At 37.8% G+C, this 17814-nt stretch overlaps 1 protein-coding gene across 4 annotated transcripts in view; it reads left to right on the top strand.

Annotated features, from left to right (window-relative positions):
• The window catches only part of LOC126475141 (protein melted), a 268693-nt gene that overhangs the window by 78309 nt on the left and 172570 nt on the right, over nucleotides 1-17814 (top strand). For all 4 annotated transcript variants that reach the window (XM_050102749.1, XM_050102748.1, XM_050102750.1 and 1 more), the window contains one exon: nucleotides 11124-11282. In XM_050102749.1, the coding sequence (XP_049958706.1) occupies nucleotides 11124-11282 (159 nt within the window). The remainder of the gene's footprint in view (nucleotides 1-11123; nucleotides 11283-17814) is intronic.

Here is a 17814-nt window from a genome sequence, read left to right as displayed (position 1 = left end):
ACAAAATCAAATAGGGGTAATGCAGGAGTAGGTTTAATAATGAATAAAAAAATAGGAGTGCGGGTTAGCTACTACAAACAGCATAGTGAACGCATTATTGTGGCCAAGATAGACACAAAGCCCATGCCTACTACAGTAGTACAAGTTTATATGCCAACTGGCTCTGCAGATGATGAAGAAATTGATGAAATGTATGACGAGATAAAAGAAATTATTCAGGTAGTGAAGGGAGATGAAAATTTAATAGTCATGGGTGACTGGAATTCGTCAGTAGGAAAAGGGAGAGAAGGAAACATAGTAGGTGGATATGGATTGGGGGGAAGAAATGAAAGAGGAAGCCGCCTTGTAGAATTTTACACAGAGCATAACTTAATCATAGCTAACACTTGGTTCAAGAATCATGAAAGAAGGTTGTATACCTGGAAGAATCCTGGAGATACTAAAAGGTATCAGATAGATTACATAATGGTAAGACAGAGATTTAGGAACCAGGTTTTAAATTGTAAGACATTTCCAGGGGCAGGTGTGGATTCTGACCACAATCCATTGGTTATGAACTGCAGATTGAAACTGAAGAAACTGAAAAAAGGCGGGAATTTAAGGAGATGGGACCTGGATAAACTGAAAGAACCAGAGGTTGTAGAGAGTTTCAGGGAGAGCATAAGGGAACAATTGACAGGAATGGGGGAAAGAAATACAGTAGAAGAAGAATGGGTAGCTCTGAGGGATGAAGTAGTGAAGGCAGCAGAGGATCAAGTAGGTAAAAAGACGAGGGCTAATAGAAATCCTTGGGTAACAGAAGAAATATTGAATTTAATTGATGAAAGGAGAAAATATAAAAATGCAGTAAATGAAGCAGGCAAAAAGGAATACAAACGTCTCAAAAATGAGATCGACAGGAAGTGCAAAATGGCTAAGCAGGAATGGCTAGAGGACAAATGTAAGGATGTAGAGGCTTGTCTCACTAGGGGTAAGATAGATACTGCCTACAGGAAAATTAAAGAGACCTTTGGAGAGAAGAGAACCACTTGTATGAATATCAAGAGCTCTGATGGCAACCCAGTTCTAAGCAAAGAAGGGAAGGCAGAAAGGTGGAAGGAGTATATAGAGGGTTTATACAAGGGCGATGTACTTGAGGACAATATTATGGAAATGGAAGAGGATGTAGATGAAGATGAAATGGGAGATAAGATACTGCGTGAAGAGTTTGACAGAGCGCTGAAAGACCTGAGACGAAACAAGGCCCCGGGAGTAGACAACATTCCATTAGAGCTACTGATGGCCTTGGGAGAGCCAGTCATGACATAACTCTACCATCTGGTGAGCAAGATGTATGAGACAGGCGAAATACCCACAGACTTCAAGAAGAATATAATAATTCCAATCCCAAAGAAAGCAGGTGTTGACAGATGTGAAAATTACCAAACTATCTGTTTCATAAGCCACAGCTGCAACATACTAACGCGAATTCTTTACAGACGAATGGAAAAACTGGTAGAAGAGGACCTCGGGGAAGATCAGTTTGGATTCCGTAGAAATGTTGGAACACATGAGGCAATACTAACCTTACGACTTATCTTAGAAGAAAGATTAAGAAAAGGCAAACCTACGTTTCTAGCATTTGTAGACTTAGAGAAAGCTTTTGACAACGTTAACTGGAATACTCTCTTTCAAATTCTGAAGGTGGCAGGGGTAAAATACAGGGAGCGAAAGGCTATTTACAATTTGTACAGAAACCAGATGGCAGTTATAAGAGTCGAGGGGCATGAAAGAGAAGCAGTGGTTGGGAAAGGAGTGAGACAGGGTTGTAGCCTCTCCCCGATGTTATTCAATCTGTATATTGAGCAAGCAGTAAAGGAAACAAAAGAAAAATTTGGAGTAGGTATTAAAATTCATGGAGAAGAAGTAAAAACTTTGAGGTTCGCCGATGACATTGTAATTCTGTCAGAGACAGCAAAGGACTTGGAAGAGCAGTTGAACGGAATGGATGGTGTCTTGAAGGGAGGATATAAGATGAACATCAACAAAAGCAAAACGAGGATAATGGAATGTAGTCGAATTAAGTCGGGTGATGTTGAGGGTATTAGATTAGGAAATGAGACACTTAAAGTAGTAAAGGAGTTTTGCTATTTGGGGAGCAAAATAACTGATGATGGTCGAAGTAGAGAGGATATAAAATGTAGACTGGCAATGGCAAGGAAATCGTTTCTGAAGAAGAGAAATTTGTTAACATCGAGTATAGATTTAAGTGTCAGGAAGTCGTTTCTGAAAGTATTTGTATGGAGTGTAGCCATGTATGGAAGTGAAACATGGACGATAACCAGTTTGGACAAGAAGAGAATAGAAGCTTTCGAAATGTGGTGCTACAGAAGAATGCTGAAGATAAGGTGGGTAGACCACATAACTAATGAGGAAGTATTGAATAGGATCGGGGAGAAGAGAAGTTTGTGGCACAACTTGACCAGAAGAAGGGATCGGTGGGTAGGACATGTTTTGAGGCATCAAAGGATCACAAATTTAGCATTGGAGGGCAGCGTGGAGGGTAAAAATCGTAGAGGGAGACCAAGAGATCAATACACTAAGCAGATTCAGAAGGATGTAGGTTGCAGTAGGTACTGGGAGATGAAGAAGCTTGCACAGGATACAGTAGCATGGAGAGCTGCATCAAACCAGTCTCAGGACTGAAGACCCCAACAACAACAACAACAACAACATGCTTTGTGGTTCCCACATCATCTGCCTCAGGGGTTGAGTTCTGGAGTGTATCATTTATCAGGAGACATCTATGTTCTGAACAGAGGTCAAGCAATACATTCACAGCTGTTGATTTTTCCTTCTATTCACCTGCCCTTGCACATAATGCAGACTGGGAAATTGACTGTGATCTTCACTCAAGTGAACACTTCCCTGTCTGGATACACTTTACAGACAGAAGAGACCCCAAAATGAAATCATCACGGGCACTCAGCAGGAAGAACTGGACATTATATAACCAGTTAGTGAGATTCAGACTCATGAACTGTGTTCAATACTAGGTGTGTCATATTGTAAGTATGCTCCTCCATGCCACTGAGACATCCATAACAAAGACATCAGACTATGCTAAGAGGCAGCCTGTGCTCTGCTGGAATGAAAGATGCTGCACTGTGATCGAGGATAGGCTAGTGGCGTTGTGAAGGTTGAAAACCAGACCTTAGGAGGGAACTAAGTAGCCATTTGGGCAATGAGGGCAAAAGTGTAGTGCATAGTTAAAGAGCACAATAAGGGATTTATGAACTCCAAAGAGTACAAGAGTAAACCAGGAGGGTGCCTGGAAGATATAGACGGCAGATCTGAGACACTACAGTTAGCATCTGTCTGGCACCACCAGAGACTCGATCACACGTTCACGTGATGCATTTGTTTCTGGTTCCTGTGTTAGTATTCTTAAGTTATGGAACTTTGGCAACAACTGCTGTCACTGCAACAGCAGCAGCAGCAGCAGCCAGAGGAGCAGCAATTTGCAGCTCAAGAGCAATGACACAAAGAGCAGCAGTCTGCTCTTCCCCAGCTCATGTCTCAGCAAGAACAAACGCATCAGTTGGTGGCTGTGGCTATGACCCCATTGCCATTCGCTGTATTCGAAATGTCATTGAGGAGCTGGGAACTATCTCTGTCATTTTGAACACCATTGTTTTGCTTGTTACATTTCTGGTAGGCAGCAGAATCCTTTTGTCTTCTAGTAGTCCTTTATACGAAGTGGTACAAAAATTGAAACTACTCTCGGGCCCAAGTGAATTGTCTTTCAGTGATCTCTGTACTCTGTTAATTGAATACTATGGTCAGCAGACACACCTTGTTGCAGCTAGGCTACAGTTAAATCAGTGTCATAAACAATTGTATGCAGCTTAGGCAGCTGACTTGCAGGGTCTCATACGCAAGTAAAATTTCGCTTGTCAGAACTGTAAAGTCTGCTACACAGAATCATTGATTCAAGATGTGATTGTGTGCATTACCTCTAACATGGAGGTTGCCACAAAAGCTGTAGCTAAATCTGGTCCTAGTCTTATTGAAGTACTTCAAGTTGCTAAATATGTTGGCTGCGTCATAAACTCAACAGGTTTTTACAAATGACACTCAGATTTCCCAGGTTGTTTGTCAACAGACGGTTCCTATTCATCACTTTCTACTATTGCCCTAAGTATCACCTGAGTTCATGGGCATCCTGATTGCTGACATCTTGTGAGAGACTAAAGTATTTACTCATTGTGATGACCATCTGCATCCACGACAGCCCTGAAGTTTGTACGCTTAGCAATTTCACAATTGTTTGCCGAACTTTTTAAGTGTTAGACCATGTGATGTTCAGCTATTGTGATGCCTCTCATGCACTTTTTGAAGATTAAACATTGCATACAGTATTCTAAGCCGTAGCAACAGAAATTTCTTCAACAATTTATGGCACAGGTGGCTATCTGGCTCTCCCAGGAGTAATTCCCAAATCACCAGCTAATTTGAACTTATGATTCAGGTTCTCCCCTGTGTAGGAAGAGGACCTCTCAATATTCCTTTAATGTGCCGATACCCAGGAAGAGCAGAAGCATTATCACTGTTGTTTTGATAAAACGGCTCTATGAGCAAAGCCATGCTCACCTTGTCGAGACCCAAGTTGACTCTCTGCAACTGTAATGCACACTGATACTTGTGTTTCAATCCTACATTGCTGTACCCGTACCCAGGCCGAAGAGCAAGTCGTGACACTAATGCTAATAACAATGAAAATCCTGCAGCACACAGTCTGAACATCATTCCTGTAAAGTTTGGTACCTATACGGTAAATAGTTTTTCATCTTCACTTGCTCAGGCAGCGAAAGTTTAATTATAACCACGTGTACTTCAAAATTAAATGCCATAATTGTTAATACATTGATCACTCTGTGAGACAAGATGGTCAGTGCCTTCGTGGAAAAATATTTGCAACTGCCTATGGAAGCAAGACACTACCCAGCCATACACCTCTTTATCTGAAGTAAATAGACAGCAATGAATGTCTTTCCTCAGGGCTCCTAAAATATGAAAAACACACAATGAGAGATCAGGACTAGATGGAGGATATGTAAGGGCTTTCCAGCAAAACTGCTGCAGTGTAGTTGGAACAACCTTGGCACCATGTGGGCGGGCATTATCCTGCAACAGAATGATGTCATCCGTCATCATTCTTGAGCATTTATACTTGTTGGCGTACGTACTTCAATTTTTACAAAGTGTCCATGTACCACTGTTCGTTAATTGTGGTGCTGTGTTCCAGAAAGTCAATGAGCAGCAGGCCACTGCACTCAAAGAAAACGCTCACCATGACATTCCCAGAGCTGGCTTGCACATGACTTTGGATTTTTGTGGTGGAGATGAGCCCATTTGTTTCCATTGTTGGCTCTGATACTTGCTCTAAAGCTGATAATGGTGACACCATGTTTCGTTTCCTGTGACAATACTGGACAGGAAACAATCTTCTTCATCGTGATACAGTTTGAGGTGCTGCAGTGATGTCAACACTCTATTCAACTTCTGCTCTTGTCAGGCTGTAGCGAACCCAGCACAGATTTTCCAGAACTTCAAATGCTCTGTCATGATGGCATGAGCGGTATTGTGACTGATGCCCAACATGACCCAAATGTCTTTCACCACCTGCCATTGGTCATTTCTGACAGCAGCATCCACTGCAGTAATTACAGAAGGGGTAATGATGTGATGATCCTGTTCTGGCTAACTGCTTTCTTTCAGGGACATCTAACTTTCTCGAAATCATTTATTCCTTGCAAACACATGTTCACATGACATATTGAGTTCATCATACACAGCAGACATTCAGGCACATATTTCACTCCTGACACTCTGCCCACAGTTAAAAACTGCAATTCACCTCACTTTATCTTTTTCCCAGCCTCCATAGTTGCTGACTTCATGTTGAGCACATCTCACAGACAAGTAACACTGTGATGAACTTTGGTGCTGTTCCTTGCTGATTCCTAATAAATGGCACTTCTGTACACACACCTACCTGCGTTATCAACATCCACACCATGCTTGTTATATACTCTGTCTCATTTTCATTTCACTGCCCCTTGTAATTATCTGAAAAGGAACTTTTTATGCTTTCTAGACACACTTGGAAATATAGTTTTTACCCAGGGAAAGTACTGCCTGGGGCATTGTTGACACTGGTGAGTGTTGGCCTGCAGGTCTCCCATAGCAATTCAGAGATTGAATCAATACTGACCTTTCTGATACAGAGAGTACTGGGCAGCAGGTGTAGCCATTGAGTACATTGGGTGGAGCCCGTGACATCGTAGCCAAAGAAGTGTGGCTAAAATGCACAGAATTTGTACTTAAGTTGTGATCTTTATGCAGTATGGAATTTTTCTCAGGTAGCTCTGTTTATGATGATATTATGGTATGCAGATTTGATTTCTGAACCTTCAATTAATCATTGTTTGCCATGCTGCTGACAGTCATTTCTTCCTCTATGGACGTTCTTGCAACATAAGAGGTGATCACATTTTTGTTTAATATTTTGTGCTACATGGACACAGTATTTTGTGTTTCACATGTCGTGGTTTACTGAATGAATGGGAGCTAAGTCTCTACGTTGGAAACATGGTAGTATGAATTTCACCACTGTTAGGGAGTACAAATCACAGGGGCTATATTGTAGTGAGAAAGTCAACATCCAGTATGGACCTGGAAACTGTGAAACTATGACTGGAACAACTAATACAAACCCACCAGCTTCAGCAACAAAACTAAGAATCCTAACTATAATTTTGCAGCCCCTACCCTTAACATTCCTGCCATTTGTTTTCCGAAAGAAGATTGATCTTCCTACATTTTTAAGCTAATGGACGAAGCTAGTTGAAAAACTATTTTCCCTCTCTCAGAATGAACCAGAAATCATGTCTTCATAAACTAGCACCATTGGTTAACCCCATAGATGTACCATCCAACAAATTGTGAAAAACTTCACACATATTTCTTCACCCAGACCCATTCTGTGACTTCTTGGCTGCAATTTCACAGTGTACATAGCAACATTTACAGACATTTTTATTGTGGTTTCCTTAGCTGCAGATTTTATTTTATGTAGCAAAAATGCCAAACTTCATACTGTGTTTTAGTTAGCCTCACATAGGGAAATTATGTAAAATATGCACTGATATTGACAGATTCATCCTTTGAGGATGTTTTAAGCATTTTAATTTGCTGAAACCACCAGAAAATAACTGCAGGGCAACATGCGATTTAATAAAATGTGGTATACTTTACAGCATAGCCCATTTTGTTCATCCAGGGAGCAGTCAAACAATGGTGTTTATATAGTATCATTTCAGACAGTGGCTAGCAATCTCGTAGCAAGTCAACAAGGTATAGAACTCATGCTGGTAGAAAAACTTACCCACTGCATAGTTCTTGGTACAATCCCTGTCATTTACAGTATTGTGTCTCATATCAGTACTGATCCAGTTGTTTTATTTGACACAGATGTGCTGGGTGCCTCTTCCAAAGAGCAATTTGTAGTGAAGAACAACACGTAACTGCATTATGCAAGCAGGGCGTCAACTGTTAGGCTTTATTAAGAGATCAAATGCTCATGGACCTTATTGCAGTTCATTGTTGACCCAGTCCCCAAACACCAGATAAATTGTTTCTTGCATTTTCTGTTCTAAATGTCACAGTTAAGTTCTAAATTGTTATGGGAGCAAAAATTGATCAATGAACAAATGCACTATCCTGTAGGTTTTATTATTTATTTATTATTATTTATTTTATGGCTTTCATTGGACCACTGTAGTCAAAAATACAAAGTTCTAAACAAGTTGTTACTCATGGATACAATTTGGTTCGACAATAACTTAATATATTTAGGTAATATAATTATTAGAGGCTATTCTTATATGAAAGGTGTTTTGCTCTTCTGTCTGCCCAATATTTCTTCATTCTTTCAGATATTTTCTTTCTTTCTTCATCTGAGACAACTCTTCCTGTACTCCTTTTATTGATTTTCATTTGTAGTCTGGCTTGCGGGTCTTGCAGTATTCTGGTTTTCTCTGTCTTGTTTTTTAGGTCATCTACTGTAATTTGAAGTTCTTTTATATCTTCCTTAATTTCTGTGATCCATTTAATGTTGCTCTTGCTATTCCACAATTTTTGTATTATTTTTTTACTAATTCTGTTTTCTGGAGTTCTCATCAGATGTCCAAAGAATGAGATGCGTTTCTTCCTGATTGTGCTCATGACTGGTTCTATTTTCTTATATACTGTTTCATTTGATGCTATTCTCCAATGTCCATTTATTTTATACTGTTTATTTATACATGTCCTAATTATTCTTCTTTCTATTTTTAGTATTCTGTCAATTTCTGCTGTATTAGTTGTTTTGAAGATAGTTTCAGCTGCATATGTTATTTCTGGTTGTGTAACTGTTTTATAGTGTTTTAATTTTGCATCTATAGATAGGTTTTTTTGTTGTATGTAGTTTTGGTAATGTAATTTGCATAGTTCAGTTTTTTTATTCTATTTTGCCATGATGGCTTCTCATTTAGATTTTATGTTATTATTTCGCCTAAATATTTAAATTTATCAACAATTTTGATCTCCTGTTCTCCTATTGTAATTTTGTTTGCAAGTGGTGGATCAGTTAGCATAATCTCCGTTTTTTTCAAATTATATTCTAAGGCCTACTTTCTCTGCTATTTCTTGTAGTGATTTCACTTGTTGCCTGGCTTCTTGAACGGTGTTGGCTAGGAGAGCAAGATCATCAGTGAATCCCAAGCAGTTTAAGCTAGTATCATCTTTTGCACTTCCAATTCTTATCCTCTTTGGATTGTCCTTGTACCATTCTCTCATTATGTATTCCAGTGCACAGTTGAAAAGTAATGGTGATAGGCAGTCACCTTGTCTTAAGCCTGTTTTTATTAAGAATGGTTCCGAAATTTCTCCTCTAAACTTCACTTTTGATTTGGTGTTGGTTAGAGTGAGTTGTATTATTTTAATTAGTTTTGGATGGAGTCCTAGATTTCTTAAAATTTTTATTACTGAAGGTCTGTGGAGACAGTCATATGCCCTCTTAAAATCTACAAATGTTATTGCCAGAGGTTTGTTCCGTTTCTTGTAGTACGCCATAATCAATTTTAAACTAATTATCTGCTCTGCACAGCTTCTCTATGGTCTGAAACCTCCCTGATATTCCCCTAACTCCTGTTCTAATTGCTCCTTGATTCTTTCATATAGGATCTTGGATAGAATTTTATATGTGCAATCTAGGAGAGAGATGCCTACGTAGTTGTCTGGGTTGCTCTTATCTCCCTTTTTGTGTAGTGGGTGGATGATAGCTGTTACCCAAATTTTTGTTAGAGCCATGTGTAAGAAGTGTCACTTGCATATTTCCACATTTCAACAAAAACCTGATCTTCTCCACATGCCCGTAGGTTTACTAGCATTGACATCCACTTCTTGTTGCACAATATGTTTTAGTAAGCATAAGTTCTAGCTATAGGAAAATTAACTGCACTCAGCCACTAGAGTGACAACAATCATTCAACAATTTGTGTTGAGTTAAAACTTCTGAATGTAGGTCAAATTTCTGTAATGATGCCCCTGATTTTAAAATCCAGCATTTAATCATCTACTTATATGTTCTTTCAATACTGTTTAGAAACTGTATTTGGAATGTTTTTCCAAATTAGGCTGTACGTGAGCTTCCAAGTTCTTATCACACTTAACTGGATGTTTATCTTGATATTGTTCCTTGCAAGCTCAGAACTATTAATGATCAAGGAGCAGGAACCATCCATCTTTTTCCTTATATTGTTGTAGTCCATCATAGAGTTTCCATTGTTGATTTTGTTCTTCTTTTTGAAATTATTTACAGGCCACAATGAATGAATGTATGAATTGGTGTCATAGTCTTCTTCCTTGTAACAGCATAAAAGAAATACTTGTTTCCTACATGTAAATTCCTGAGATTGCTTTTAAGAAAGGATAAACTGCTACGCACCATATAGTGGAAATGTTGAATTGCCGACAGGCACAATAAAAAGACTGCTAAACAAGTAAACTTTTGGCCAAAGAGCCTTCTTCTGAATTAGACAACACATACACACAAACATTCAAGCAGATACAACTCCCAACCACATGACCAGTGTGTCTGACTGTCGAGGCCAGACACACAGAAGGCTTTTTGTCTGAAAGTGTACTTGTCCAACAGTCTTTTTGTAGTGCCTGTCTGCAGCTCAACATTTCCACTGTATGGTGAGTAGCAGTCTATCCTTTTTATAGTGAGTCATTATTCTTTTCTGGATTTTTCAGTGTTTCCTTTTAACTATTCCTTGTCAGTAATGTGGCAGTCTATAAGGGAGCTATTGCTATTTCTTTGATGTAGTTGTTACCATTTTAGATATTTTTAATGTTGTCAGTCCTTACAGTTTTACTTTTGGTTAAAATTTATTCTATACACAGTTTTCACTATTGTTTGTTTATTCAGTATCATTCGTGCTGAATTAATTTTTTTTACATAAACAAAAGTGTTTTTCGGTAACAACTAGAACAAGGCTACTTGAGGCAGGATCACACATTTAAGTGCACCAAAATGAAATATACCCCTATAAAACTGCACTTCATTGAATTGTTTGTAAATAAACAATGGTTCTAGGGGCCTGGACATCGAATATTGATATTTACTGTACATGATTCCATTGGTAATGAAATTCTCTTTGTCTTCATTCGGTGTGTGCACTAGCTTGCACTGCCATTTGTGCAGTGACACTGTTTAATATGAAATCTGATTCACATGCGTCTAGGCATTTTCACATGAGTAAAGTATTGTTGGAAAGTCATGTTTCATCCAGAAAAATATACTTTCAACAGGGAATTAAACACCTACTTTTGTATTTACAGTGTAGTGAGATGTATCAAGTGAACCACACAGTTTCATTTATTCATTTTTATAGACATGAGATTTCTTTTAAGGTGTGTCCCAGAAATCAGTTTGTTTATTAGACTCAGATTAATATAAAATTGTAAGTGTTGCTCCCAAAAATTACATAGTTGTTACTGAACATATAAATTGTAAACTTTTGTTCAATTTTAAGTTCGCAGGTTAATCAGACTTGTGGAGGTGTAACGATTGTGAAAGTTGGAGGTAGTAGACCTGATCTTCAACAGCAACAGCTTCTTCATTCTCAACAACAGTCTGCCTTGACATCTGTTACAGCAAACAAAGAACTTGTTTCCCCATCTCAAATGGTCAGGTAAGCTTCATCTCACTTTAAAATTTAGTTTTGATGTTACATTGAACTACTGAAATTATCTGCTCTGTTGCCTCCAGTATCCACTACATTTATAAGACTTTCTTAAAGTTAATTTATGCAGAGTTTTAACATTGCTAAAATGGAGAAGCTTTTTAGTTCGTGGCATGCATAGAAGTACTGTACTGAGGTCCAAGTTCAAATTTATCTTGTGGTATGCAATTAATAAATATGAAGAACAACAAAGGTAGCATTAGATCAGTAGTGCCATTTAATATATATATATATATATATATATATATATATATATATATATATATATATATATATATATATATATATATATATATATATATATATATATATATATATATAAAAGAAAGATGATGAAACTTACCAAACAAAAGCGCTGGCAGGTCGATAGACACACAAACAAACACAAACATACACACAAAATTCTAGCTTTCGCAACCAATGGTTGCCTCGTCAGGAAAGAGGGAAGGAGAAGGAAAGACAAAAGGATATGGGTTTTAAGGGAGAGGGTAAGGAGTCATTCCAATCCCGGGAGCGGAAAGACTTACCTTAGGGGGAAAAAAGGGAAAAAAGGACAGGTATACACTCGCACACACACACATATCCATCCACACATACACAGACACAAGCAGACATTTGTAAAGGCAAACTCTTTGCCTTTACAAATGTCTGCTTGTGTCTGTGTATGTGTGGATGGATATGTGTGTGTGTGCGAGTGTGTACCTGTCCTTTTTTCCCTTTTTTCCCCCTAAGGTAAGTCTTTCCGCTCCCGGGATTGGAATGACTCCTTACCCTCTCCCTTAAAACCCATATCCTTTTGTCTTTCCTTCTCCTTCCCTCTTTCCTGACGAGGCAACCATTGGTTGCGAAAGCTAGAATTTTGTGTGTATGTTTGTGTTTGTTTGTGTGTCTATCGACCAGCCAGCGCTTTTGTTTGGTAAGTTTCATCATCTTTCTTTTTAGATATATTTTTCCCACGTGGAATGTTTCCCTCTATTATATATATATATATATATATATATATATATATATATATATATATATAAAAAAACAAAGATGAGGTGACTTACCGAACAAAAGCGCTGGCAGGTCGATAGACACACAAACAAACACAAACACACACAAAATTCAAGCTTTCGCAACAGACTGTTGCCTCATCAGGAAAGAGGGAAGGAGAGGGGAAGACGAAAGGAAGTGGGTTTTAAGGGAGAGAGTAAGGAGTCATTCCAATCCCGGGAGCGGAAAGACTTACCTTAGGGGGAAAAAAGGACAGGTATACACTCGCACACACACACATATCCATCCACACATACAGACACAAGCAGACATATTTAAAGATATTTGGTCTTTAAATATGTCTGCTTGTGTCTGTATGTGTGGATGGATATGTGCGTGTGTGCGAGTGTATACCTGTCCTTTTTTCCCCCTAAGGTAAGTCTTTCCGCTCCCGGGATTGGAATGACTCCTTACTCTCTCCCTTAAAACCCACTTCCTTTCGTCTTCCCCTCTCCTTCCCACTTTCCTGATGAGGCGAAAGCTTGAATTTTGTGTGTGTTTGTGTTTGTTTGTGTGTCTATCGACCTGCCAGCGCTTTTGTTCGGTAAGTCACCTCATCTTTGTTTTTATATATAATTTTTCCCACGTGGAATGTTTCCTTCCATTATATTGATATCATTAATTTGAATCCAACAATTACGTTTGTTATTGTCACTGTTCCATTTCGAAATCTTTTCTGTCGTCTTATTTTCCTCTTTCTGTTTTTGCCAGTAGTTTCACTTTGTATTCACCTTCTCCTTTTTACCGTAATCTGCTATACTATTTTATCCCGCCTATATATATACTCAACAATACGTAACCCACTTCCAAACCATAACCAAAAAATTTTTTTGCCGCTTTCAGCACTACCGCCTGGTCTTTAAATATGTCTGCTTGTGTCTGTATGTGTGGATGGATATGTGCGTGTGTGCAAGTGTATACCTGTCCTTTTTTCCCCCTAAGGTAAGTCTTTCCGCTCCCGGGATTGGAATGACTCCTTACCCTCTCCCTTAAAACCCACTTCCTTTCGTCTTCCCCTCTCCTTCCCTCTTTCCTGATGAGGCAACAGTTTGTTGCGAAAGCTTGAATTTTGTGTGTATGTTTGTGTTTGTGTGTCTATCGACCTGCCAGCGCTTTTGTTCGGTAAGTCACCTCATCTTTGTTTTTATATATATAATGGAAGGAAACATATATATATATATATATATATATATATATATATATATATATATATATATATATATATATAAAAATAGAGGGAAACATTCCACGTGGGAAAAATTATGTTACTTGCTGAAAAGTGGATTCACCCAAAATTTTATTTATTCTTACATCAAAAGGGGAAATTAAAAAATCTTATATGTAATCAAGTTTTGTGTTAAATTAATGTTACAGTGATTTTTATAAAAGATTTTGCTTCATTGTTTGTATACTAAAGTTATAATTTTTAAAAACTGTAAAAATCTAAGCTGATTGTCATTACATATATTATTTTGCTTTCTCTGTCTTTCTCTACGTCTTTAAATATGTCTGCTTGTGTCTGTATGTGTGGATGGATATGTGCGTGTGTGCGAGTGTATACCTGTCCTTTTTTCCCCCTAAGGTAAGTCTTTCCGCTCCCGGGATTGGAATGACTCCTTACCCTCTCCCTTAAAACCCACTTCCTTTCGTCTTTCCCTCTCCTTCCCTCTTTCCTGATGAGGCAACAGTTTGTTGCGAAAGCTTGAATTTTGTGTGTATGTTTGTGTTTGTTTGTTCGTGTGTCTATCGACCTGCCATATATTTTGTGGTTGGGAGGGGGGGTGGGTGGTGGGGGGGGGGGGGGGGGCGGCAAGTCCATTCTTCTGTCACTTCACAAAACAAGAAAAGCCAGAATGATTGATAAACCCAAGGTGACATATCTATAAGAGGGTCTATTTCTAAAATTGTTTGCTTTCTTAGTATAATTTTTGCAAAATGTCCCACTGAAGCCCTAAACAATTGAGATACTGTATAGAACAGCTTTCCATTGAAAATATTCAGCCAATAACTTGTCAGTGAAACTTCTTCCCAAACATTTGTGAATCATTATGGTGTGAAAACACAAAAAAACAAGAACAAACTAGAAATTTTAAATTTTCAAATATAAACTTTCTTCTACGAATAAAGAGGTCACTACTTAACCACTTTCTGATTATGCACAAATTGTTAAATAAGAATTATGGAAATAAGTATCAGTGGCTTTAAAAACAACAGAAATTGTTGCAAAATTTCATTTACATTTTACATGTAATGTGCTAAAAGATACCCTCTCTCTTAATTTTCATTTATTGTGATGCTCTCATGCACCAAGCTGTCTTAGCCAAATGAAATGGAGCTACTGTTTATAAGAAAGACTAGCTGATTACTCTGCATTGCTTTGTTACATCTTTATCTCCATATATTGGATAAAAAATAGTAAGATCTGAGTGTAGTGTAAAAAAGAACTTTAAATAACCAAAGTTAAGTATAAATACTCTATAGAAATTATATTATTTTAAACATTTGTTTTTTACATATTTTTGTGTGTGAGGCCACATGCAAAGGATGACTTAAAAACAAAACCTGTCAATACATATTTGGGATGAGAACACACTGATTCTCTCAAGCAACGGACTGGAGATTGGAGAAGATAAGTTCACTGCTGAGTTTTCTGGCAAGACAAAATTGACATCCAGTTTTTGTAATCTAGAATCATCTGTGATTGAGTTAATGTGTGGAGTCTAGCCTCCTGTTTTCCAAATCTATCAAAAATTGATATTATTACTATGTAGTGTCATTCTTGTAGTTAAAAAGATGGCGTTGGTGAAATAACCAGTCACATAGTTGCCTTGTTACCAGATATAGTAATCTCCATTTATTTTGTTACGGTGCCTAATCCATCAAAACTTGCCAGTGGCACAACACTGTGTTAAAGAAGGTGCTGAGCAGTGTTAATGAGAAGGTATCACTGTTTTCTGTGAGACTTGCAGTCCTGATCATGGTAAATGAATCACATAGGCAGTCTGATAAGTACCGTGGAATGGATATGAGATCACCCTGTTTCTCCGAGCTTTATGTTACTTGCTGAAAAGTGGATTCACCCAAAATTTTATTTATTCTTACATCAAAAGGGGAAATTAAAAAATCTTATATGTAATCAAGTTTTGTGTTAAATTAATGTTACAGTGATTTTTATAAACGATTTTGCTTCATTGTTTGTATACTAAAGTTATAATTTTTAAAAACTGTAAAAATCTAAGCTGATTGTCATTATATATATTATTTTGCTTTCTCTGTCTTTTTATAAGATTGGAATAAATAAGTAACTGGGCAGTGGTGGCTGATAAAAAAGTGGCCTGCTCTACAATATTTCTTTTTTGTTCCCAGATATTAAATCAAATTTGTACCAGAGTTTGGTTGAAACTACTCCATGCAATCCAAAGTTAAGCATTACGTTTCAAGTAGAGTTTCAAGGATTTAGCAGTTTCTTTCAGTGAAACTCAATATTGAATGTCTTTCATTTGAAATTTGCCATCTCTCTCTCTCTCTCTCTCTCTCTCTCTCTCTACGTGTGTGTGTGTGTGTGTGTGTGTGTGTGTGTGTGTGTGTGTGTGTGTGTTTTTGTTGTCCTGTAGCTGAGGAACACTAAGCTACATATTCTCATAAAGCTTTTGTGTTTTTAGTAAGATAAGATATATAGTTTACTGGTAGCTTATAGCAGATTTTTTGTGTGAAGTTTCCTGTTATTTCATCACATTCATTAAAGATATTGTAAAAATTGACCATGTATGAGAAGTGTGTGAATTATCGTAAGTTAGTGAGTTATGTGGTATGTTGTGAGTTATGTAGCTAGTGGTTTTACTGCGGTGATCATACAGGGAAGCTACAGGTCGTGTAGTAGGAATTTTTATAAAGAAAAATCTAAAATAGTTCAAAATCATATATCTCTGAAAGTTCTACACCAGTTGCTTTGAAATATTGACACACTCTTATATTTGAATACACACCACATGCTTTGTAAACATTTATCAGATTGGTTCATAAGTCTGTAGTGTTTTTATTTTGCATGTTAGTATTCCGATTGCTATGGGTTTATTGATTATCATTTTTTATTTGTAGTTCACTGTTGCAGTTTGAGTTTATATATAGTCATATAAATCAGAACATTTCCAACATATTCTTCTGTTTGAGTTCAACTGAGTGGTGACTGCAGTGAAGGCAGCCAGAAACATTTGCACAATGTATGAGGGTAACACAATTGAACAGATCATGACAGTGAAATGGTTATCTTGTTTTAAGGAGGATTGTTTCGACATTAGTGTCTTTCCATGTTCAGGAAGAACTTTGGGGTTTGATGAACATTGTTTAGATGCATTAATACACACTGATCCATGTCAATATACTCGAGAATTGGCAGATCTGATGAATTGTGATCATTCCACCATTGTGCGACATTTGCACGCAGTGGGCAAGGTTCAAAATTTGGGTGTACGGGTGGTGCATGCTCTAAGCCAAAATCACAACAATCAGTGGGTTGTCATATGTGCATCTGTGTTTGATCATCATCACTTGGCTCGTGAACAACACCAACCATTCCTAACCTGTATCGTTACTGGCGATGAGAAATTGTGTCTTTATGCTAACATATGGAAAAGAAAGGAATTGTTGAACCCAAACAAAGCAGCAACTTCGTGTACAAAGATCTTTGTGCACCCACAAAAGATAATGCTATGCGTCTGGTGGAAAAGCAATGGTGTGGTGTACTACGAATTGCTTCTCCAAGGTGGAGCCATCACTGCTGACATTTATTGTCAACAGTTGAGACTTCTTGCAGATTCAGTCGGACAACAACGACCAGGTAAACTGCGTGAAGTGATTCTGCTCCATGATAATGCCCGTCTGCATTCTGTTAGACTGACAAAAAATGGTATAAAGGAGTTGACTGGGAAGTTATTCCACACCCACCTTATTCACCTGATCCTGCACCCTCAGATATTCACCTTTTCTGTCCTCTGTCGAATAGCCTTCAAGGAACTTCCCTTCTAGATGAAAATGCACTCCAAATGTGGCTCAACGAGTTCGTCACCTCAAAACAATGCAACTTCTACAGTTGCGGAAACAAAAGCTTACCCTGATGTTGGCAGACTGTTGTAAACGGGGACAGAGAAATGTTATTGATGACTAAAGTCTCTGTTATGTGTATCTGTTGTGATTATTAAACACACAGGAAAATGCTACCAATTTATGCAACAATCAAATACGTTATCTGTATGGTGCTCTAGTAGGTACATAAAAATGTGTTTATTTGAATGCAACATTGTTTCAAAATTGCAAAGGAATTGGTGAAGAGTTTTGGAGATTTAAGTTTTTGAATACATAGCATGAAGTTTTTACTAGCAATGTTTTGGTCCTTCAATAGGTGTATAAAAATACAAGTATTCAAATGCAACATCATCTCAAAATCTCA

Source organism: Schistocerca serialis, chromosome 4 (genome assembly GCF_023864345.2).
Source record: "Schistocerca serialis cubense isolate TAMUIC-IGC-003099 chromosome 4, iqSchSeri2.2, whole genome shotgun sequence".
NCBI lineage: Eukaryota > Metazoa > Arthropoda > Insecta > Orthoptera > Acrididae > Schistocerca > Schistocerca serialis.
Note: the sequence above shows the minus strand (reverse complement) of the source record. Positions and strands in the feature narration are given on the sequence as shown.